The sequence below is a fragment of the Talpa europaea genome (genome assembly GCF_964194135.1).
Source record: "Talpa europaea genome assembly, chromosome: 13".
Taxonomy (NCBI): Eukaryota; Metazoa; Chordata; class Mammalia; order Eulipotyphla; family Talpidae; genus Talpa; species Talpa europaea.
Genome location: NC_140080.1, coordinates 19732249 through 19756528, shown reverse-complemented (window position 1 = coordinate 19756528; position 24280 = coordinate 19732249). Strand labels below are relative to the sequence as shown.

The following is a 24280-nucleotide window of genomic DNA, read 5'->3' as shown; positions in this document are numbered from 1 at the left end:
TTACCGCTGGCTGCAGGCAAGACGTATGGGTCCCTGAGGAACAGCAGCACCGGCTGGTGGGACAGTTTGCTGGAAAGGTCAAGAACAGGCATGTCAGCATCAGGGGACGACGGTAAACAGAAAACACTACAAACTAGCTTTGAGGGGATCAGACTGCGGTGTGCGGGGCTGCCTCGAGGTTTATGTATCTCACGGTCCGGGTGAGTAATAGCAAACAGATTTAAAGGGAAGGAGCCCGCACGGGGCTCATCTTCCAAACATTCCTTTGTGGAATTTGAAACAGATAGACAATCGGGACAATAAATCATTGCTGAAAAGTTGTTTTTTTTTTTTACCGCTTGTAGTATGATTATTGATAAAACAGTGTTCTTAGAGGGTGTGTGAAATAAGGTAGGGTTATTCCTTGTTCCTTCCTAAATGTAACTTCTGTAACTGCCTATCAAATATTTATTATCTCAAAACCAATCTCCTAGCGGAGATTTTCAAGAAAACATTTACACCACGGTAACTAAATAATAAGCAAAACCACAGCCCTACCCTTGGTCTGAGAAACTCCCGATAGACTAGTATTAGTCTTACCTTGACTCTTCAGATTCGGTCTCATCAAAAGATCTGAAATTTTTTTTAAAGAAAGAAAAGGATCCCGTTAGTCGGGCCAGTGTTTATGGCAACAAAGGGGCGAATAGCCAGCATCCTCAGAGCTCTCAGCTGGGACATGTTCTGAAGTGAAAATGAGGTACTTTCCCGGGGCCACATTGCTGACACCTCATTCTAAGGAATCTGAAGACTTAATATTCTCGAATTTCAATTTTTCTGAAGATCACTTGACAATCGTACCGTTTGACACCGAAGCTTATGTAATGGAGGGAAGCATTCCCTCACTATCACCCCAAATCTCTCCCTCTTTTTTTAAAGATTTATTTATTCATTTACACAAGAACCGGGGTACAGGCCAGATGCATGGGAGGGTGAGAGGATTCACCAGAGACAGAGTGGGGAACAGAACAGGCAGACTGAGGAAATACACTGCTGAAGGGAGCAGCGGGCGGGACAGGAGAGATCTGCCATCCCATGTGGGACCCTCGCCGCCGGATGGGATCGAACCGGCACTGCAGAGGCTGCGGACTGCGGACAGCTTCAAAGCGTGGCACTCAACCGCATGCACCACCAGGGGAGTCCCTCACCCCAAATCTCTTATAAAGCATCACCACATACGAAATGCAAACTTGAAGCAAGTGCACACAAGTTGGAACAGAACACAATGACATGCTTTTTTTTGGTTAGCGGGATGTACAATTCTTGCTCTGGGGTGAGTGGGAAGTAGAACTGAGGGAACTCTGGTGGGGATGCAGCTGTGACAGGTATTCCCAGGCTCTCCCCAGCAGGTGGCTGGGCTTCAACATGACTTCAGGTGTGTTAAGCTCCTAAATCTTGTTATAGTGTGGGTCCTTCAGTTGGTCACCCCTGTCTGGATTTGCAGTGTGTGATGCTGTGTTTCTTTGTAAATGGATTTACTGTTTAAGGGATGTTGCTTTCCCAGGCTGGCTTAACTGCAGGTCAGGTGCCTGGAGCTCGCTAAGTGGCTAGTTTCATAGTTAATTCTTAAGAAGAACTTTTCCCAATTGCTGATAACATCCATTGTCTGGTTCCTTGCTAGACAGGGATTAGGATCTGCAGCCTGCACTCGGGTTCCTGAGGGAGAAGGCAGAAGGCGTGGGGAAAGAGTGCTTATGCTGGAAGATATAAGCTTTGCCAGCTACAAGCCGAGAGATCGCGGGAAAGGCACTTGATTCCCGTGTCTCAGTTTCCTCAAATATAAAATGAAGGGAGTTGGGTAAAATTATCTGTAAGGTCACTGATGGCTTTAAAATTATATGAATATATGTGCCAAGGGAATACGCACTGTGCTTGGGTATCCATAAATAAAGTACCTAAACAGGTTATCCAGATTTATAATTTCTATCATGTAACAGTACTCCATGGTACAGAGTACAGTCAAAATAAGGGGGGTGGGAATTGTATGGGGATTATAACCAAGAAGAAAAAGCATACATTGTGCAGAAATGAAAAATGATGTAAAAATATATAAAATAAAATACATATATTAAAAAAAAGTCACTTCCTTAACTCCAACACACATCACCGAGTTTGGCCACTATATGGGGATGAGGACTTTGGAGGAATTCCCTTGGCTACAAGCAGGGGGCAAGCGAGAGCTGTCCCAAGGCCAAGGAAGGGGTGTGGCCAGCTAACTGGCCCTTCTGCACCACCACTTTGGGCCCCTGGTTTGCCTGTAAGTGACTGGGGAGGACCTTAAAATACATGTCCAGTTAGTAAACAATTATTCTTGTCCAGTTAGTAAACAAAAATTCTTACCCACAGCTCTCTGCCTTTGGGAGGGAGGGCAAATGTCTCACGTTTAGGAAGTCAAGAAACAGTTTGGGGAGTTCTTCATTTTCTAAGATGACAGCCTGTGGGAGCAGAAAACAGAAACAGAGAATGAAGTGTATTAGGCAATCCATCAAATCAACTATTTCAAAAAGCCATAACTATCCATCAAACTTCTCACCACCATCATTCCTCACATCTGCCCAGAGTAGTCTCCACTTCATCCACCAAGAATTCAAGCTCTGCATTTTACCCATTTTTTCCTTCAACCGGCATGAATGGGGTGTCTGCCATACTTCAGATGCCAACTCGTAGACAATATGGGGGAATAAGGGAGACTCGGCACTTGCTTTCATGGGGGTCTAATCCAGGCTGAATGTTTCAAAAGTCTGGAAATTTCAGTAATGCTAGTATGATGTGTGCATCAAAGTTTCTCTACTGGGTGATATATTTTATATATAAATATGTATTTATATATGTGTATGTGCATATATTTACTATTATACACACACTCACAGTGTCTCCACTCTTGTTTAGAAAATACTATAAATAGCTTTTCTAACTGGAAGACTGAGTCAAGACTCCTTAGCTATCACTGTTTCGGCATTAGGATCAACTAACATTTATTGCTATTTGGACAGCTCCACTTAAAGGGTCAGTAACAACTTTACCACTAAGTGTAAATCAGTGTATATACTGAGAAAAAATCTATAAAGTTCTTCCATTTAGGGAGTCTGCTAAATGGCTAGCATAACAGCATAACCATGTCAGATCTCAGACATCCAAACTATGTAATTTCAAGGAGAAATCTAATGGGAAACTAGAGAGCGCATTTTCACATGTATTTATTTTTAAAAGAGTCTGCCAGACGTGTGAACGGATTAGATATTTGCCCCTTCCTACCATTTTTCACAAAGATCGGGAGTGAAAGCATCAAATAGTACAAAATATCTCTGTAAAATTAATACAACTATTCTCCAGGCTCTTTTTATAATTGACCATGACTTTTCTTTTCCCAATAAGCAGAAGTTATATCAAGAAGAGTGAGAACTGAATTGAAATATTCACATAACTGATCAAGAACAGTTATGTAAAATGATACATAAGGTACAAAATGAATAACACAAATAAGGTAAAATTATGTGCATCTTACGTAGACACAATTCCTATAAAGTATTGCTTTTTGTTGTAACAGGCATACCCTACCCCATTCCTTGCAATTTTGAGAAACTGTTACCTGTTCAGGATTTATAAACGGAATGAATGATGGCTAGGCTACAGTCCCAGCAGGATGCCCCCTTTATTACACTAGTGCTCAAGTTGCCTGCTGTCCAGTCCTTGGAGAGGGGTCATCTGGAGAGCCAACCCCTCTGGGGCTTTCCCATCTCCTTTAGGGCCCATTCAACCCACAGATGCTTAAAGAAGAAAAAAAGAGAAGAAAGTGCTTGAAGTTATACTTTATTTATTAAACAACTATTTACTGGGCAATTATAATGTTAGACACTGGCATGTGGTGCTGAAGAGCCGTGATTGAGTGAAATGTGGGATTATGGAAAAGATTAGAGACAAACAAGTAATACACACACATTACAAAAACTTATACTTGCCTTAGAACAGAGATAAGGGATTAAAAACCGCTATTACTCAATAAATGTTTTCCCATTCACCCACCCATGCATCCATCCACCCATGCATCCATGCATCCATGCATGCATCCATCCATCCAAAATATTTACTCTTGATTATCAAAGTGGAACAATGAAAATTTAAGAAAATTAAAAAAACTCCTCTATTCTAAGCCATAATTCCATTACTATTTTAATTAATTTCCTTGAAATCATTTGACCTTCATGTAAAGTTTTATTTACCCAAGGGAATTTTATGAGTATCCTGAAGGTCATTACTTCAGTGTCCAGAATTGGGCACTTAAATGAGGGTTGAAGGAATTTTTGCCATAACACAAGTGACGACGATTATTTGCTTGTTTCTAGATACCTATTTAAGATGATATAATGTCTATTTGAATAATAAGCTTAATGTTGTAACAAATACAGAGCTATTCACCCAGGCAATAGTTTTAATTATGTGTACAAGTAGTAGCTTTCAGATTAAAAAAATGGGGAGGGGGACATTCTTATCTCCACCCCCACCTTTTAAAATAAATTAAATCAATAACAAGTGTGGGACACTTTTAATGACCTGAACTACTTAATTTCCAGGATCTTTAGACATGTCATCCATCACTTCAGTATGGAGGAAGACATCTCTTGAGTGTTCAGAGGGTTACTTTGGTTTTATTAATGCAAGATTTAGGGAATTTTAACAAGGTGAATTGTTTATTTGCCTTGACAGATTGGCTTACAATGCACTGGCTACATCTACAGAATGATCATTAATGACAAAAGACAGGCAAAAAGCTGTTTACACTGCAACACCAGGACAGGAATTAATCCTGCTCAGCCTCCACAAACAGAGTGCTCCAAATAGATGATCACATTGTTTGGAGTGACCAAAAAAAAAAGGGGGAGGGTTGGATAGAGAAGACTCCAAAAATTTGTGAGCACTTTTGTACAATGTTCATTGCAATTTCTTGACTAATATTTACCATAAGGCAATGACCCCTATGTAGTTCAGGATTTACAGTTATAAGGCAAGGGGCACTGGGGGGTTATACATTACCCCCACTCAAAAGGTGGGAGCATAATTCCTTAAATCTGCTAAGGCTTATAAGAAAATAATACTTAAGAGGTAGAATGCAATATAGAAGAATTTACTTAATTTAATACATGCACAAGTGAAATGACTGTTATTAATTAGCACAGAGATGCAAAAGAGAAATTAAATTAGTTCAACCAAATTTTTGGTTCATAAACACATGAGCTCATTCCACGAGAGTCTGAACAGTGAAGCGGGGTCTTACAACTGTTCTATTTACAGCTTCTTCAGTTTCGTGACAAGCTTTTGCCCAAGAAAATCCAAGATCCTTCTTGAAGATGTATCCTGGTGCATGCCACATGCTTGAGATCCCTGTCTGGTCTAAACCACCCAACTTTACTCAACAGATTAGCTCTTAAATAAACACACACATAGACACATATGTATATATACACACATACTACATTTTTTAATCAAATCATATTTCCCATCATTTAATTTGCTTATCTTTAGTTTTGATTAATCTTCAATAGTTAGTCAATTTCCTTCTTTAGAGAGGTGATGTGATACCATAAGGGGCAAGCTTTCGAGTGAGATCTGGGTTTGAACACCTCCTCTATCTGCCTTAAAGGATAATTGTATTAGTGGTGTCTCCGTGAGTTTGCGACATGCAAGCATTTAATAAATGTTAGTTCTGCTTCTGCTGGGCCTTTTAGTTGTATTAATGCCTAACTGATCAGCTTTGAAAGTTGGATTATTGTCCATCTAGCAAACAAAGTTTCTTAGCCCTGTATGACTCCAGGATCCCTTCAAAAATCAGACAACAGCTGAGTATCTTGCTTCCTAAAAACCAAATGCAGTGACAGTGGAATGGCTCACAGGTCCTGACAGCCCAGGGAAGGGTCCCTGCTCTCAGCTCTAGCGTGGTGGCGGTACTGCTGGGCACTTTTCATTTGGCTGGGAGCCCAAAGCACTGTGGGGCCAGTGCTATATGCCAGCTCCCCAAAGGACACGCTGGCCTTCCTGCTTCAGTTTTCCACCTCTGTGTCAATTACAACCCTGCTGGAGTGCGTACTGCCTCGCTATCTGAATTCATTAGGGCATGCAGCTTTTTGCTGTGGTTGAAAATGTTCATCTGGTAGAGAGGCAACCCTGGTGAAGGGTTCCTTCTGATAGGCCAAGATCTAGTGGTCTGAATTTAGCATGGCGTTCACAGTCATAGGCTCTGTGTGTTCTGTATGAGTCTCTAGAATACAACTGTCAGCGGGAGTGAGGGTTCTCAGCGTCAGCACTCTGAGGAAAATACGATTTTGGACTCTTACTGCAGGGTCACGGTAGACTAGATGAGGCATGGGACATGGACCTGTTAGGAGAAGGCATTTCTAACTGCTGGGCACCGTCAGGTTGCAGGCCTCATACTATCTATGAATTATAAGTAATAATTCTAATGGTAGAGCTCAGATGCTGCTGACCCCATACATTTTGAATTCTGTTTGACTGCAGATGCACTGCCAGGCATGCAGTCAAACATCAGAATTCAAAATGTATGTGACAAGATGGAAAAAAGTTATCAATATATACCATTAAGTTCCATTTCACAGGTGTAAGCACTGAGTCAAATACTAGAAGAGACAGAATAATTATGATGGACAACATTGTATACAACTGCTGTGTCATAGTGCTGGGTCAGCAAGAAGAGCTGCTTCCACAAGGTGTGAAGTGAGCCGGACAATCCTTCTCTACTTAGTGCAACATTTACTAGTCCTCACCAAAAGAAAGGTAAGAATAAACTTAGGAAGAGCTAGAGGCAAGCCATGAAAATGATGACATCATTCAAGAGCGGGAATCAAGCACAGAAGGAGGCAGAGGTGGGCCCAGCAGAGGAGGGTCCTTGTGTAATTAACTAAGTAATTAACAAGGTATAATTAAGTAAGGAGGGTGGCCAATTCTCAAAGATGTTGGAACAAGAAGAAAGTTCTGTCCAAAGTGGCAGAGGAGTCCAGCCCCAATGAAAGCCTGTGGAGTGAAACTAGCCAAAGTGGCCCCAATAGAATAGAAGGAGGCATCACAAGAGCTTCTAGATATTCTAGTGTTGCATGTTTTCCAGTTGCTCTTTTATATACATGCAAATTGGAGATGCTACACAATGAACAGATACACGCACTAATGAAATTTCCACCCAGTTCCTCCATTAGGAACTGCACAGCCTACCAATCAGGTTATTACTAAGGCAAACAAAGGAAATAGGGGTACATCAAAGAACTGTGTGATACACTATATGCCACACATTGCTATGACTACATCCAGCTCTGATACATATTCACACTGGACAATTAAGTGTATCTTGTAAGAACACAATTATTATTCTGTACATAATGTTGCCCCGTTTCAGAAGATGCAATGACTTTCTTTAAAAAAAAGACCAGCTATTCCTTCAGAAATACCACTCCAAAAGAAACATGGGGGAGAAAATCTCATACGCTACAAAAATTTGGCAAAAAATTGCCTGAATGGGGCAGAAAAACAACAGCAATGCTACGTGCATCCCCTGCAAGCTCCATGTTTACTACGGGAGAGAAATGTCCTTTTTACTGAAAAGGTGCAATTATCATCATGTAACACAAATCACAAAATCCCGATTTTTCTACCTTATCAGCTTTATAAAATCATGCTCCCAAAGGATCCCATTGATTAGTTGCACATGTTCTTTCTGTGACATCCCAAATACTTAATTGTCAGTTATTTTTTCTTCTTCAGTAAGTAAAATGTAGTCGCAACATTACAGAGGGACTTGTTCTGCCTTAACCTTCGCTAGATGCCATCATGCAGTGGAAAACACTGGTAAAATATCACAGGATAACACTGTCCGACAAGGGAGACGTATAAACACTGTAATGATTTCCCACGAGTTTCCATTTTAGAAAATTGTCACTAAGGCGAGCATAAACGGTGACACATCTCCACTGAGGACACGGTGAAATCGAACGCTGGCATTCTAGTTAGGTCCAAACCTACCCGGCAGCCAATTATAACAGGAACGGAACATCTTGCTGAAAACTTGGACAAGACCACTTTGCTAACCTTCCAAGATTGCTGCACTGGGCTGCCCTGTTTTCACTCATTTGATCCTTTTATTCTCTTTCCAAAACGTTGGCAACATACTCTCATTTCTTCCCATTGTCTATCAAGGTTTGTTAGAAACTGCAGGGACCCCCTCTGTGACAAGAGTCAGGGACTGACATGAGTCGGGAGGATCCCAAGAGTCCTTCACATCTTTTCCCTGTTCCATCTAGTTCGGTTCTGAAAGGTCCAATTGTTGGGGTGACAAAGTTAGTGACAGTTTTCCTCTCTTCACAGGGAAGAGGCTTTATGCCATACCTACGTCAGAGGTGCAGCTATGAGCAGGGAGGGAGGAAATCAATTGGTCCTCGCTGTGGTAAGTGGGCTGCAGTGTCTGTGCCCCCCGGGGCCGAGCCTCCCGGCTCAGAGGCTCTGTGATTCTCTATTGTCCACTTACCCACGCCTGGCACCTGCTCACCATGTCACACAATGAACCACAGAGGAAAGACTTGAAAAAAAAAAAACAAAACTAAAAACCACCTAACCAGTAAGCAGAATAAAGTTTCATGATCACCTACAAATTAAATATCAGATGTGCTTCTCAACGACCCCCTGCACTGCGTGACCTTTTGGTGGTGACACTAATCCCAAGTCATGTCGACTCTGAACACGATAAAAGCTGCATCATGCAAAGCACTCGGGCGGACATCTGCTGTGGCTTCTCAGGCTTCACAGACTATCTTGTAAGAAATCCGAGGACCTGCCCTGAAAGCAGAATGCTGACAAGGACCTATTCAAAATGGTAAAGAATCTGTGCAAAGAAATAATGTCCTTTGGCTTCAGAAAGATTTGAAAGAAGAAATACCATTTCTGACACTAGGGCTAAAAAGACAAAACTAACTATGGAACAATAAAAATGGGAAAACCATCTTTTGAGCTTTTTTAACGTCCAGTTTATGATCTGTGTGTTTCTGGAATATCTGCTCATATCAAAAATATTTATTTAACAGCTACCACAATGACCAGCCAAACAGATGTGGCCCTGCCCTCCTGGCACTTACAGTCTAGTGGGAAGACAGCGGTGTTCAAACAATCACAGCAATGGCTGTGAGATTACATACTGAAATAGGGACCTGGCAGGGAAGTGGCTGCTTTCTTTAAACATGAGTAACAAAGCACTAGGATTAACTCTGTGGGGTGAAGGAAAGCTTCCTGGGTAAGTGATCCTAGAGCTGGGAGTTGAATGAGCTAGTCAATAAAGGGCGTGGGATATTGCTGATGCAAAGCACAGCACATTCAAAGGCCGTGGAAGGTGGAAGGTGCATTAAAAGAACACGGAAGCAGAAAGGATGGCTGTCCTGCAAAAACAATGCAGCCAGAAAGAGAACAGAAGCCCCTGAACTGGAGAGGTGGGGGCACCCCCTCTGGGCAGGATGGGTTTTGTGCTTTTTCCTCTCTGGATCTGGAGGCCTGACAGTGTTCTCTGAGTGGGTGGCGGGTGGGGTATCCAGGTAAACATGACACAATCTGATTTGCCTTTTGCCTACAACACAATAGCAGTCCTGTTCCTCAGATCCAGTGGTTATGCATTAAATCCTCTCTCTGGCTGTGTCTAAGCAATTCACTGAAGTCATTTTAATGACTTTTTTCCATTTTGTACCTACCTCCTTTTTCAAATCTGCCTTTCTTTTTTTTTCCTTAGATTCCTGATCTTTTCCTATCCCTTCAATTATTTTAGACATCTTAATTTTCGGTTTCCATTAAGTTGTCCTTCTCCTTGGAAGTTCTTGAGATTTAATCCTGCTATTTTTGTTGTCTGCTGACTCTCACTCATAGATGTTTGCTTTCCTCTGTGTTTTGTAGTTTTGCTTTATGAGTTTATCTTCAGCAGGGCTTTATCTGTGGATCAGGCCATGTCAGGTTCAAAATATGTCCTCCCTGAGTGGTTTTGCTTCTGCTGCTAAACAGATAAAGCACCCTGAGGATATAATCAGCTTGGGAAATAATGCATTTAGTTTTCTAGCTTGGGGGTCATAACTCCATGCAGATACTGAAAATATAAACCCCAAACCCTTGGGAAACATGATTGGTAGCATTAAATAAACCTGTCCACGCTCAATGGATGTTTCATAGGCTAATGGTCACCAAAGTGAGTTACAGACACGTGGGGAGTTCAGCAAGATCATAAACTAAAATTCAGGATAACAAATAGAATTCTATTTCTATTTAAGTAAAAATAAACCTTAAAATATCTATTTTTCTCATTTATAATATAAGGGCTAATAATGGGGCTACATAACTTATTAAGTGCACATGTATCAGAATGTTATGCTGAAACACTTTTTAAAAATAAGGATGCACATAGCCTCAGGCCAGTAGACCACGCCCTTGGCTATGGGTAAAGGGTTTATGAAAGCCAATGAGCCCCAGTCTATCCACGTGACTACTGAAGTAATCTTCCTTTGCCTACTTCATCCTCTTCCTGAGGGCATAGCTCTATCACTCGGAATGTCTTCCCTACCTCTTTTCAACTGGCCAATACCTCCTCATCCATCAAGTCTCAGTTCAAGTGTTACCTCCTGAAGGAAATGTTCCCCAAACTCTCAGGTTGGGTTGATTTATTTTTTGGTGTGAAATCACAATCATTCTATGTGATGTGATGTTGAACAAGAGATTGACTCATACTAACTTTCAACAATTTTCACCTACCAAAGATGGTGATTTTCAGGTGGCTATAACAACAGTAGTATTTACTCCATACCTACTCTGCACCAGGCTCTTTCTCCTCCTTCGTTTTCATGATACTGAGAGACATGATCATTATCCAAGTCCTATATAAACAACTCACCACTTGTATAAGGGTTCTCTGAGGCTAAGGAGACAGTAAGGATTAGAATTTAGATAGCTCTACCCCACAAACTACCAATGTACTGATGTACCCAATCACTAAGACATTCATTCATTCTTTCCACAGATATTTACTGACATTTACTGTATGAACAACAGTGCTGTGCTACACACTTTAGATCCTTTTTTTATTTTACTGAGTTTTATTGGAATCCTTTCTCTTTCCCAGTGTATATTTTCTACTGCATTTGTAAACTTAATTTATTCCATAGATAAAGAAGCCACTGAAATTGATTCCCTTAAAATACATTCCTGGTTTCCCTTGCATTTTAAAAATCTCAACTGATTTTTACAAACACATAAAGGTACCAAAAAGATAAAGGCAATATATTCCACTACTTTCTCTCCTATATTAAATTTTTTTTAAAAAAATAAGGTAAAAGGCCAGAAGAATCTGACCTCCTAACATTTCAAAACCTGTTTGAGGATCTCTGAACAACTCATTTTAGTTCTTTGTAGCAAATGATTACATAAAATACTTTAAAGTCACATTTTATATACCTGTGATCCATTAAAGTAATCTGTTTGTTGAATAAAACGTGACTCAATCATGCATTATAGATAACACCAGAATTTATGAGGCATTTTCTTGATGACCCAGTCAAAAAAAAAATTTCTAAAGCCAATTATAAACTAGTTAGTTACCTGCAAGTCAAAACTAAGATCAGGGGACTAACACGTTTGAATAAAATGGTGTATAACAAAACAAAGCAAAACTGATTTAGTAGCTCAAATAATGCAGTGAGATACTAATTTAAATACAAATTATAGAATTTGCTTATGGAAGTGCTACCTTATTACTCTAAACCGAAATAGTAATCAGAACCAGGCTTGTAAGATGTTGCCTGAAGCCAGCCTCAAGAGACTGGTTTTTAATGAAAGATTTACAATTAGCATGGCCTATGCATGTTGATAAATTGATGTTTTTAAAGTGTTTAAAGTGCTTGAGAACAATATACCCTTTCAAGTCCCTTAAACATTCCCTCCACTACCTAGTTTATTACTCTGATTTATTTAGCATTCTCTTCCTTTACATACTGTACACTCTGACCCATTCCAGCACAGCTGGGTTTCAAGTGGTGGAGCAGAGATCGATTAGTCCTTCCTGGCGAGGCACACATATTCTCCTGGCACCATAGTGAAGACATAGTGTACTGGGCAAATTTCTTTTCTTTTTTCTAATGAGGACCTCTAACACGATTTTAGTTTGTCTAGTTGGAAGCACCGTATTGAGCCTTCTGTTTCAGACGACACCTTACCTTTCATGCTTTACCTGAACTAGAGAGCTTTACAGAAGAAAAGCTGACTTGACTTGGTGGGAACACTCAGTGGGAAATAGCTAGAGAGTGAGACGACACTTATTTCAAGATGCAGCAGTAAATCCTCAGGGAAACGAGACCAAGAATTAAAAGTGGCCCTGGTGCAGAAGGTTCACAGGTCTAGAGTTAAAAGCAACTCTGTAAAGGAAATAATAAAGAAAGGTAGGAAGAGGTCTCTGACCTCTTGGAGACACAAAAAGTGCCATCAATGAAACTGTTTCCTTAAAACACACAGGTGGGTTAGCAGTGGCCCAAAGGGACCTCACTAAGGCAGGTGGGACCGAATAGTAAGAGAGATGAGCAAGACATCCTGTGTGGACATGGCTGCCAATCCCTGCGCAGAAGGCCCAACTGGGAAGTATCATCTGATCCACAAGAGAATTTTACCTTCTCCAGCCTTTTCCCTAAATCAAGCACCAAAACAAATCCTCCATGCCTCACCGTTACATGACACGGGCTTATTCAGGGACTTACATTCAGCAATGCCCATGGAGCTTTCCTTGGAGTTTTCCGTTTACACCAGGCTTTCTCTGATAGGTTCCCCAGGAAGTAGGGACACAATGATGATGGAAACTGTTCCACACTTAGGCGGAAATATGTGAACTTCACACTGGCCTGCCACAGCAGAAACAGCACAGTCGACTACCCTAGATCCATTCCCCCTCCTTTCTTATTACTGGAACCCCCGTTTTGTTGGGTGGGGGGTTTCGGCAAGAGGCCAAGCTAAATGAGGCAAGTAAATGAACAAAAAAGACAGTGACAATGCCCCACCCCTCTCTCCACCTGTGGTTCCCTCCGCTTGCCTGGAACAGCTCAGCCATCATCTTGTGATCACAAGAAAAAGGCCCAGAAAATCTAGGGAATCCAATCCCTGAACATCTTGAGTCCCTGATCCCACAATCAGCTACCACTGATAATCTTGAGAAAATCACATGTTAGAGAAAGAAGCACCCCAACTTTACTTAAGTCCTTTTATTTACCCTGTTACCTGTTGTTGAACACAAACCCCTGCTGATACAGATCTTGCCTCTGAAGATGGTAAAGGCCTGATTTTGGCCCACAGAGGGGGGTACTGGGTAGAATACTTCAAAAACAGAGAGAGAAGAAAGGAAAAAAAACCCTGCTATTCGAATTTTAATTTACCTCTTCAGTACTGGATATAGGAAAGGAGGGAAGAGAAAGGCAGGAAGAGGAGGGAGGACAGACCAACCCTGATATTCTTCTTTTTTGTCCTTTTTTTAAGTTCATAACATAAAAAATAGTCAATGCATAATGAAAAAGAAGGTCTTCCCTGTGGCACAGCGGGTTAAGCACAGTGCTGTGAAGCTGTCCACAACCTTTGCAGCGTGGGTTCGATCCCGGCCGGCCAGGGAGATACCCACATGGTGCAGCAGACCTCTCCTGTCTTGCCCGCTGCTCCCCTCAGCAGTGTATTTTGGTTGTCTGCCCGTTCTGCTCCCCACTCTGTCTCTGGTGAATCCTCTTACCCTCCTGCGCCTCTAGCCTGTACCCCAGCTCATGCATAAAAACAAATAAATCTTTAAAAAAATGAGTAAGCAATCAGTGTCTATAAAGAGCAGCAAAGGACCAACATATGAACGACACGCCTGCTTCACACAGCGGGTGCCAAGGACACAGGTAATGGAACAGTAAAGGAATCCAGCACACAAGGAATGAGATGAGATGAAACAAAGGAAAAGGTAAGCTGATTATCCAGAAAAATATCCCACCAAATTGGGCTTATTAAACAAATCATAGACAATATCCCTGCGGAAATGGAAAGTGTTTCATTAAACTTCTGTTACAAAAAGGATTGTCCAAATTGCTATAGAATGAGCCGCAGGGAATAATTTAGCATTGGTTGGTGGAAGAAAATACAATTCTACTTGAACAGGTCCTCCTAATCACACATTTTATGATCTTTTAACAGCTTTCTATTAAGAGCAATTAAAGGAGATAGCAAAGGTTTTCACGAATACTTGAGTCAAGACAATTATAGCTATCTCCAGGCAGAAGTTGTATATCTTGAAGACCGTAGCTAAGTTTAAGAAACACTAATTAAAAAAAATACCCCCCCCCAAAGAAAAAACCCAAAACAAAACGAAACAAAACCCAGCATCTGGGAGACATGCTTCTGGCGTCCAAAGATAATGTGTTTGGAGTCATTTCTCCTCCGGCCCATGCCTGTGCCTACTACCCAGGCTGCTGAAGGGTCTGGAATCCCCAAGCTGGGGTGCACAGGAGAAACACTGAGGCACAGTGAGCCAGAAGAGCAACAGCCCAGACGCCGGTCAGGTCTGCACACTGTCCACTCTAGCCGGCCAGGCAGACAGTCTGCAGTGGTCTGCCCACTGCCTCAACCCCCTCCTCTGACTGTGCTCCAGAAAGTGAGCATGAGCACCTGACAGCGATGCCCCTATTTTCAGCCAACAAGTCTGTTTTGTGGCTATTTCCCCGAGAGTCAGCTGGGTGTGATTTGCAGTCAAACTGCAGCCCTTACTTTATAGCTACATGATATAGTTTAAGTGACAGGTAGGTAGGCCCAGTGTGCAAGATTGTATGTGCCTCCAAACAACATTTATTAAACTATTTGAAATTAATCACAGGCAAACTTTGTAAGTCAAAGACAGTGTCTACCTCCTGGCCTGTAGTCTGACTGAAGTAAGACTCACACCTTTAAGAAAATGGCTCCAGAGCCTGTCACAGAGGGAGCATTGCCCAAAAAAATAAACTGTTACTGTATTACACAATGAATTAAAATAATGTAACTATTAGAGAAGAGGAACATATAAATCATTACTTAATATAAAGAAAGGGAACATATTCTTATATGGTTTTACTGTCACTATTAACCTTTTTATTAAGAAAAAACAACCTGTGTTTTGTTATAATCTGAAACGATTGTAATTTCCTGGCCTCTTAACCCAAGCACACCAGCCAAGGTGAGTATTCGTTCTATGGAAATTTCACACACGACTCACTTGGTCAGATCTGGAAAGCACTGTCTAGGTGGGCCGGCAGGCTCAGACGTGGCCTGGCCCTGCTAAATGGGGTGCTTCTCACCTTCCCTTAGTCCCTTCTGACTTTTCTACCTTCCTTGTCCAGCTTGAGTCCATGATCCACCACCACAATCCGTTCCCTGAGCACCTCCACCCTGTCGGACCCCTCCCTCTGCTGTATTCAGAATACCCCAGTTCCTGTTCAATCCTAGCATCTTTCACCTGGGCCTCAACCCCAGCTGCTGACGTCTGTGAGAAAACCACATGGTACAACAACATGTTTCACTGTAATTCAAGCTCTTACCCTCAAAATATTTCTGCATTTCTCAAATTTCAGCCAACACCAGAATCCCCTAGAAGGCTTGTGAACACCCATACTGGGTTCTACCTCCACAGCGTCTAAACCAACAGGTCTGCAGTGGCCTAAGAAGATGCATTCCAGAGATGTTCTCAATGCCCTGGGTGAGGCTGACACTGCTGGCCTTGGGGCCACATTTAGAGAACCACAACTCCAGAAACCATCTTCACCCATTTTGCACCTTCTCCTTTTACTGAATCTCCCTTACCCGTTCCTTGAGCTGTCCTCTCAGTGAGAATCTGGATGCTGTGTCCTTGGCCTCCTCATGCTCGACATGGCAACCTGCCCTCCGTTTGCCTCAGAGGCCTTCCCTGACCACCTGAACATAAGCACAAGCTCCCACTCCCTGACTTCCTTTTCTGCTCCCCATGTATCCTTTCTAGCACTTGTAACAGCTTCATTGAGATGTTTACTTGGTTTCTGTCCTCTCAAGTCCAGTGCGTGGAGGGCGGGACTGGGTCTCCCTCAGTCACCCGTGTACTTCTGCATCCAACACAGGTCAATGCTGAGAAGGCAATTCTGGCTCAATATAAAGAGAAGCTTGGTAAGTGAAGACTCCAGGGAGGGCTCCGCTTCCGGAGGTAATGGCTACTGCTGCAGTAAGGATTTTACCAGAAGCAGCTGGAGGCCATTGCGGGAGAACGTTGCAGCAAGGATTTCTGAACAGGCAGGATTCAGCAAGGAATGTATTTAGAAAAAGAGTAACTCAGTTATCTGCATACTACTTTCGGGCTTGCTAAGCGGCTTCCCACAGACTGGGTCACCTATTCTCAACAACCTTTGAGACAGAGAAGATTAGAACATTTTATGGGTGAGATTAACTGAGACATGAAAAAACTTGTTGTTGTTGTCATCCTGAAAGAGCACGCCTGGGTCTCTGAGGTGGACGAAGTCTGCCCCGCAGGTGCTGAGTGGGCACCAGGAGCTTTGACTGTTCCTTCTCTAACAACCTTTTGGTTCTTCAAGGGTCAGCAGCTTTCCCTACAGCTCTGGATATCTAGGAGCCCACAGCCCTTCCCGTAGGCACTGGAGCACACTCACGGTGTGGCTGAATATAAAGCTATGGGGGTGGTTCCCTCACAGGGGGTCAGATGGGATTTCCCCAAGAGGTCCAGAGTAAGCCTACTGCTGCACGCGTGTCCCCTTGGCATGCAGAACTAAGGTCAAATGAAGGAGACGCTCTGCCTGTCCCCTAATCCCTTCACCCTACTGCTAGTTGAAGAAGTAGTCCCTGCTCCCCCTTTTGTGACCTACAAGAAAGCAGTTTGGGGGGAATTATCCAGGAGTAGGTTACTAGCATACAAGTTGTCTCTATGTGAGAAATTCATGTTTTGACCCTTAGAAGTAAAGATAAAGTCATCTCCTCCCCATAATGTGAACCCCCCTCCTCTCTTTTCAGTACCCCAGGCCCCTGAGCACAGCATAGAAACACTGGATCACCCCCATTTATGTCAGAATTTAGAGACACACACATTCTCTGAGGTATGGCATTAAATTTGGACTTTTACTAATCTGGTTGATGTTAACTTGTTCATTTGTCCAGCCTAAGAAGAGCCCACTGGAGGGAGCTAATTTCCCTCTGTGCCCCAACATAAGCAAGACAACCGAGGAGGAGGATGGAGAGAAATAAACAAAGAGGCTCATGAGAGCAGATGACGTAGGTTACAGATTACCCACACAACAGCGATTGTGCATCGAAGTCCTGGCCAAAAAAACCCCAAACAGATCAGTGATGCTGCCATGCAGTGTCAGCCATGCCCTCTTGTTCAAGAGACTCTTTCAGCCCCTAATTATGGCTCCTTAGAAGCAGGACAGCAATGAAGATACAAATGGAGCTGGAATCGGCCTTGTTCAGGTCACTTCCCAATGCACATGGGAAAACACAAGTTGAAAATGAACTCACTTAATTCGTCTTTAATTTTTTAAATATATCATAGTAGCTGCTAAAAACTCCTTTGGATATTCCAAATGTTTTCTTCTCTCTCTTTTTTTCATTTTTTTTTTAAAGATTTATTTTTATTTTTTTACTTATACAAGAGCTTGGGTACAGGCCAGAGGCACAGGAGGGTGAGAGGATTCACCAGAGACAGAGCGGGGAACAGAACAGGCAGACTGACTGAAACATACTGCTGAGGGGAGCAGCGGGCACCACAGGAGGGGCCTGCTGTGCCATGTGGGTATCTCCCTGGCTGGCCGGGATTGAACTAGAGCTGCAGAGGCCGAGGACAGCTTCACAGCGCTGCGCTCAATCCACTGCGCCACCGGTGAGGCCCTCATTTTTTGTTTTCTTGCAGCCCACCGTATCTTCATTTCAGGATGCGGAAAACAGCTATTGGCCAGAGCGACTGTGTCCTTAAGCCCACTTCAGCAACCACAAAATCACTGAGCCAGACAGCAAACAGCCTTTTTTTACACATGTCCCCTGAATAATGAATAACGCCGTAAGAAGCGGCTTTCCAACAGTGATGACTTTTCTTGTTTTGTCTCACTGATATTTTCTTAGGAGGGTATTTGGGGCAGAGTCAACTCTGGAGGACTGATCTGACATTCCCTTTGAAACTAATTACATTAAACAGCAGGGTCCCACTTCAAGTCTGAGCAGGAGAAGGCAGAACTTCCAGGGAATTCTGGGCACTTGGGGTTAATGCTTTCATTTTTTAGACACTTCTGTAAGTCTAGATAGCCACAGCTTCGCTACCTGTGTCATTTGTGGGGAGATAAAATGAGGATCAATCTGATCAATTGAAACAAAAAAAAAAGATAAAATGCAATTTTTTTTCTGGTGTGCCGTAGGTATGCTTGGAGCATACTCTATATTTTAAGTGCTTACATCTGAATTGACAACATTTTCAGGGAAAAATCTACTTCTCAAATTAAGACTTTCAACAGATAGCTGTAATGACCACATCTGTGTAAGGGGGCACGGGTTTGCAGGGAGAAGGGTGATGGATCTGTATCTGGTTGTAACTCGCTACCACTAAACCCAGTTTTGAGAGAACAGGCATTTCTTCACTAATTAATGCAAATAGGGATTACTCTGGAAAAAACATTGATGCTGATGCTATACCAAACCAATGGATCGCAATGATTTTTCAGTGACTTTCTGTTATTAATTTGATGAATGACTACCACAACTAATATGAATATTTAGCAAGCCCAAAAGCACACCTTTTCAAACCAGCTTCATTCTAAATTCAAACAGAAGCAATACAATCAAAGTTTTAAGAATAACTGCTCGTTAATTTGCCTTTTGTGTTTGAAGGATGTTGATGAAATTTCAGTGGTTGGTCAGGCTAATACTTCACGTTAACTCCTGGTCTTATCCTGCAAGTCTGTCAGCATTAATGGCTCCAATGGACTTGACTGTGAGATAAAATATATATTTCATATATATGGCATAATGCAAAGCCAAACATTCAGAACTGCTTAAAAAATCACAGGTTCTCACATATATGTAGTACAGAGAAACAAAACAAAGGGTCAGATACAACAAAACCATAACATATCCTAGAAATCTGACTGCAGAACTGAGTTAACGAGAGGGGAAGAAGGGACAGCAGACTGGGGAGGGAGTTGAAAGGACTATGGTGGAGGACTTTGGGTGACTGAAACGTTTGGGGGTGGTGTGCTAACACACACCTGAAGGGTGTGGTCCTTCCTATACCTTTAAGTCATACACAGTGTTGTAAACCAATGTTACCTCCACAAAGGAATAGTGAAGGCCCTCCCTGGTGGCGCAGTGGGTTGAACACGCGCTGAGGCTGTCCGTGGCCTCTGCAGTGCTGGTTTGATCCCGGCTGGCTGGGGAGATACCCACATGGTGTGGCAGACCTCTCCTGTCTCACCAGCTGCTCCCCTCAGCAGTGTATTTCATCAGTCTGTCTGTTCTGTTCCCCGCTCTGTCTCTGGTGAATCCTCTCACCCCCTGCACCTCTGACGTGCACCCCGGTTCTTGTATGAATATATAAATAAATCTTAAAAAAAAAAACAAAGAAATAGTGAAAAAAAGAATCACAGGTGCCATACACTTTAATGTACCCAAAGAAAGAGAAGAGAGACTATAAGATGCCCTTTAGTTGTGTAGAAGTCAACAAGATATGAAACATTTAAGTAAGATTCCATTTTAGAGGGAAAAGGGGAATCCAAGTGAAAGGATATTCACAATAAACCCAAATTATTTCACCTGCTAATAATAATGTCAGGAAAGTTCACTTGAATTCTGTATTTAGAATAGCTCTGAGTCTCATTTTCTTCTGTCTTTTGGACTAATTAAAAATTATTTAAGTATTTAGAAGAAAATATTACTTCATGAAAAGTCTGATTTCCTCAATTTCTTAGTGAAACTAATAGGTGATTTTGGCAGATAGTAATCAAAATTTTATTTGGAGAAACAGATCAAGAATTCGTAATACTTCATATCACCATCATTATCACTACTACTGCTATTGAAACCTGAACCTTTGTTAACTCTTACTTTACATTTAACACCCATTTTAATCCTACTATAAGGTTATATTGAAAGGAAGGTTCTTCTCTGAACTGCCCATCTAACAAACCAAATTGATCACCCATTAGATGTGAGTATTCACTCCTTTTAAACACTGCATTCAACATACACTGCAACTCTTTAGATACCTGAGTGGCCAAAACAAATTCTTCAAAGGCAAGGATGATGTGCTAACATTCTGCTAGGTACCAGGCAGCTTCCACAGCAGATGCTCAATAAACACCTACTTGGGGGCATCCCTCATAGCCTAGGGGTTAAGTCTATTTAGGTCTGAGATCCAACCATGGCCAGGTAACTAATCCACATATGGCACAGCAGACCTCTCCTGTCTTGCCTGAGGCTCCCCTCAGCAGTGTATTTCAGTAGATCTGCCTGTTCTGCTCCCCACTCTGTCTCTGGTGAATCCTTTCACCCACACCTCTGGTTTACACCCCAGTTCTTATATGCATACATAAATAAAAATAAATCTTAACAAAAATAAACACCTACTAGACATTGGCAGCTCCTTCCTGGTTGTCATGAGCACGCTACTTATGCTGGTAACTACAGCATTTACGCTGTGAGAAGTACTCACCACTGTGAATGACCTGCAGGGAGTCTTTTCTGCAGTAACACAAATAAGCTGCTAATAATCCAAAAGTTTTGAAATATATAAAAGTACTTTAATTTGTCCCCAATCACTACATTTCATGTGCTAAACAGAACATGACCGAAAGGGGTGAAAAAAGAACTGCTGGAAACAAAGGGCATGCAATAGTCACACACCAGGTCCTGCGGGGACACCCCACAGGCAGGGAGCACTGCAGGTGTCCAAAACACACAGGTGCCCAACACATGTGAGTCCTGTGCCCTTTCCTGCAAGGATGAAATTAACACAGAAAAGGTTTCCATTTCTCCCCAGCCGTTCTTCCCTGGCACATCAGTGTGTGTCCCAAAGGAGATGAGCAAGGCACAGATAGAAGGTTAAAATACTTTTTCCCCTGCCTTTCCTTTCTCCCACTTCCTACCTGCTCTCTCCTTCTTTTGGGAGGAAATGCAGATTCCAGAGAGCATAGCTATAAACCTTAAAGGTGGTTCTTGCTGCAGGGACGAGTCACCTTTCAACCTGAAACAAACTAGTGAGCAGAGATTCAAAGATGAAAGGATAGGAAAAGGTGGGGCCACCATGGTGATGTGCATGTGAGTTTTCGAGCTTATGATAACGGTCCAATTCAGCAGATGTGGATACTGTGTGCATGAGGGAGACTTGGGAGTTGATACAGATGCTCTAAAATTGACCCAGCAATTCTACACATTTACTATAAATGACTGAATCGTGCTTATATAATTCATGGTTTGTAGATTACACCCCAGTAAAGACTTTTCTGCCTTCCACTGTACCTCACATTCAAGAATCTAATTGTCATGTGACTGGGCTAAATAAATACCATAAGGTGCTGACCACATTTTTCTTGGGTCCGAAGAAAGATTGTTAAAAACAGTTGATACTTGTTAGATGTTGCCAAGAGAATGGGGAGGCGTTTATTTTTTCCTAATGAAAGTCGAATGAAACATACCACTTTCTGTATATATAACCGTATGCCAGGCAGAACGAGGACTTACCTACAAAAGCTTAATCAATTGGCTCAAACCACACGTTTCCCCTGAATTAGGTGAAGCCCCAAATAAAGTAGGTTTCAGTTACTTCACCTGAGTAGTTAAATGAGCCAATGAATCCGAAGCGTAATAAACTTGCTTTAATTTTTCATCATCACTACACTGGCAGACAAATTGGCCTCGAGGCAGGATGGCTTCAAAACATTCTAGTATCTCTCCTACAGTGTCACCTCCTTCAGCTTGCTGGTTACCTTGTGGCCGCTGGGACAGTGACACAGCCAACCTTTGTATGGGACGAGGCAGGTGCACTGCCAGCTTGAGAGCTTAGATCTGACTCCCTGCTCCCTTGAGACCACGCTGGGTGCCCCACCCAAGGCCAGCAGCAAGGGAAGGGCTGCCCAGTTTCAACTTTCTTGTGAGCCTGACAACTGATGTCAACTAATCTCCTCTCGTCTTGGAAGTGAGAGCTGGTATTTCACGGAAAACACGGAGGAATCTTCTGCATCACACTAGAGAGTGGAGGGACACAGGGTCAGGAACGGCGCTGAGGGCGTGGCAGGACACACAGCCACTCAGCACACAATCCGCCCTCACCCCAACCCTCGCCGCCCTGCACGCTTGGCTCTGGTGTGAAAGTGTGAGAAGTTGGTGGAGTTTTCTGGTACTGGGGGACAAGAAGAGAAAGGATGATGGTTTTTTGTTATGAAAGCCAAGGAATTAAATTCACCTCCCAAACCTTTGCCAGGGTGGGAGCAGAAGCAGGCAAGGGCGGGACTGAGGTTTCCCCAGGATGCACGTGGGCCAGCACTGCTCGCTTGCTGTTCCTCCTCCCTCAACAAGGAAAATAACGAGGCATAAAATATTCCCTCTGTGTTGCAAAAACGTTGTGAATATGCTATAATCACTAACCTGTGTACTTTAAAGGGGTGAATCTTGCAGAAGTTTAAGTATATCTTACTACAAATTTTTTTTAAAGATCTATTTATTGATGCATGCAAGAACTGGGGTACAGGCCAGAGGTGCAGGAGGTGAGAGGATTCACCAGAGACAGAGTGGGAAGCAGAACAGGCAGATTGACTGAAATACACTGCTGAGGGGAGCAGCGGGTGAGACAGGAGAGGTCTGCTGCGCCATGTGGGTAGCTCCCTGGCTGGCTGGGGAATCGAATTCATGCAGTAGCCAACAGGGAGCCCCCTAAAACTTATTTTTTTTAAAGATCAGCAGCTAGCTTATGTTAACCATTCATTACACATTCTGATAATTAGCACTTCTGAGTGACTCAAGCAATAGAACAAGATATTTTTAAAAGACATATTAAATATGTGTTCTACTAGCAAAGTAACAGTAAGAAAGAAAATAGAAACAATACTGTAGTCTTCGGTACTACTAATGAAACTAACTCTTTTTAGTCTTTTCTTCTACAGTTGAAAACACTGAAGTTGTGCTATATGAAAAGTGTGCATTGTTATGTTTCTTCCTACAGACGAATTGTTAATGTTTATTTAATATAATGCCCATTCTTTGGTCAGTTGCTATCTCCAAGACTATTTTTAATTTCAAAAAAGTGTTTTCATTATAAAGAAAAACAGTTATGGGAATGCTTTTAGAATAATCATTTGTAATAATGGTTTATTGATGAGAAAGAGCCCAGTGAAGCAGATCTGTAAAGTTCTGTTATTATGGGCAAGCAGTTTCATTATAAAGTTTTGGTGAGTATTTTACTTTATATTTAAAACTATAAGTTACCACGACAGTAAGTTATTTAGCTAGGCTTGACAAAGATGGGTATCACTGAATTTAAAAATACGAGCTTTTTTGTGTAAATACATTTACTAATATTTTAGATTGTTGTTGACAAATGGTTTTCCATATATAACTCGCTGGAGGAAGGAAAAGCCATCGTTGGGAGGTTTGTGAGATGTAAGAGCCATTTTGGGTGCAGCTTTAAGGCAAATATTTATTTATTCAACATCTGTAAGTACCTATTATGGAAAGACATTTCAACACCAGATATGATTGCCGACAAAGGATATGGGTGGACAGTGGTATAAATGGAGATGGCACAGCTGGTAAATAAGAAGGGATTGTGACAGCAACTTGTGTGTGTGTGTGGGGGGGGGATATGTGTGTGTGTGTGGACACATACATATATATGTTTAAGATCAGAGGTTCAGTGGTGGACATTACATAATATAGCTGCAGATTAGCTAATTTTACCCCACAGGTAGGAGGAAAAAAATATTGCTTAAAGTATGTCTTACTAAAACTTTTTTTTAAAAGATAAGCAGCTAGCCTGTGCCTTATGCATAAATACAACACATGCTTGAAATTAGTATGCTGTGATTATTACTTATTTGTTAGTCACTGAAGACATCTGCATAAGTGATGACCACAAGCGTTCTTTCTTTCAAAGCACCAACACACATCTGATGACATTCATTCAAGTTTCCACTGAAGTAGATATTCAGGGCTTCCAAATAAGATTTCTTTT

The 24280-nt window shown here is 42.1% G+C and overlaps 1 protein-coding gene across 1 annotated transcript in view; it reads right to left on the bottom strand.

Annotated features, from left to right (window-relative positions):
- SNX24 (sorting nexin 24) overlaps positions 1-24280 on the bottom strand; it is a gene marked incomplete at both ends in the record, with an annotated part of 128141 nt that overhangs the window by 6782 nt on the left and 97079 nt on the right. The window contains 3 exons of the mRNA XM_084251658.1: positions 5-69; positions 580-612; positions 2377-2471. Of these exons, the coding sequence (XP_084107784.1) occupies positions 5-69; positions 580-612; positions 2377-2471 (193 nt within the window). The remainder of the gene's footprint in view (positions 1-4; positions 70-579; positions 613-2376; positions 2472-24280) is intronic.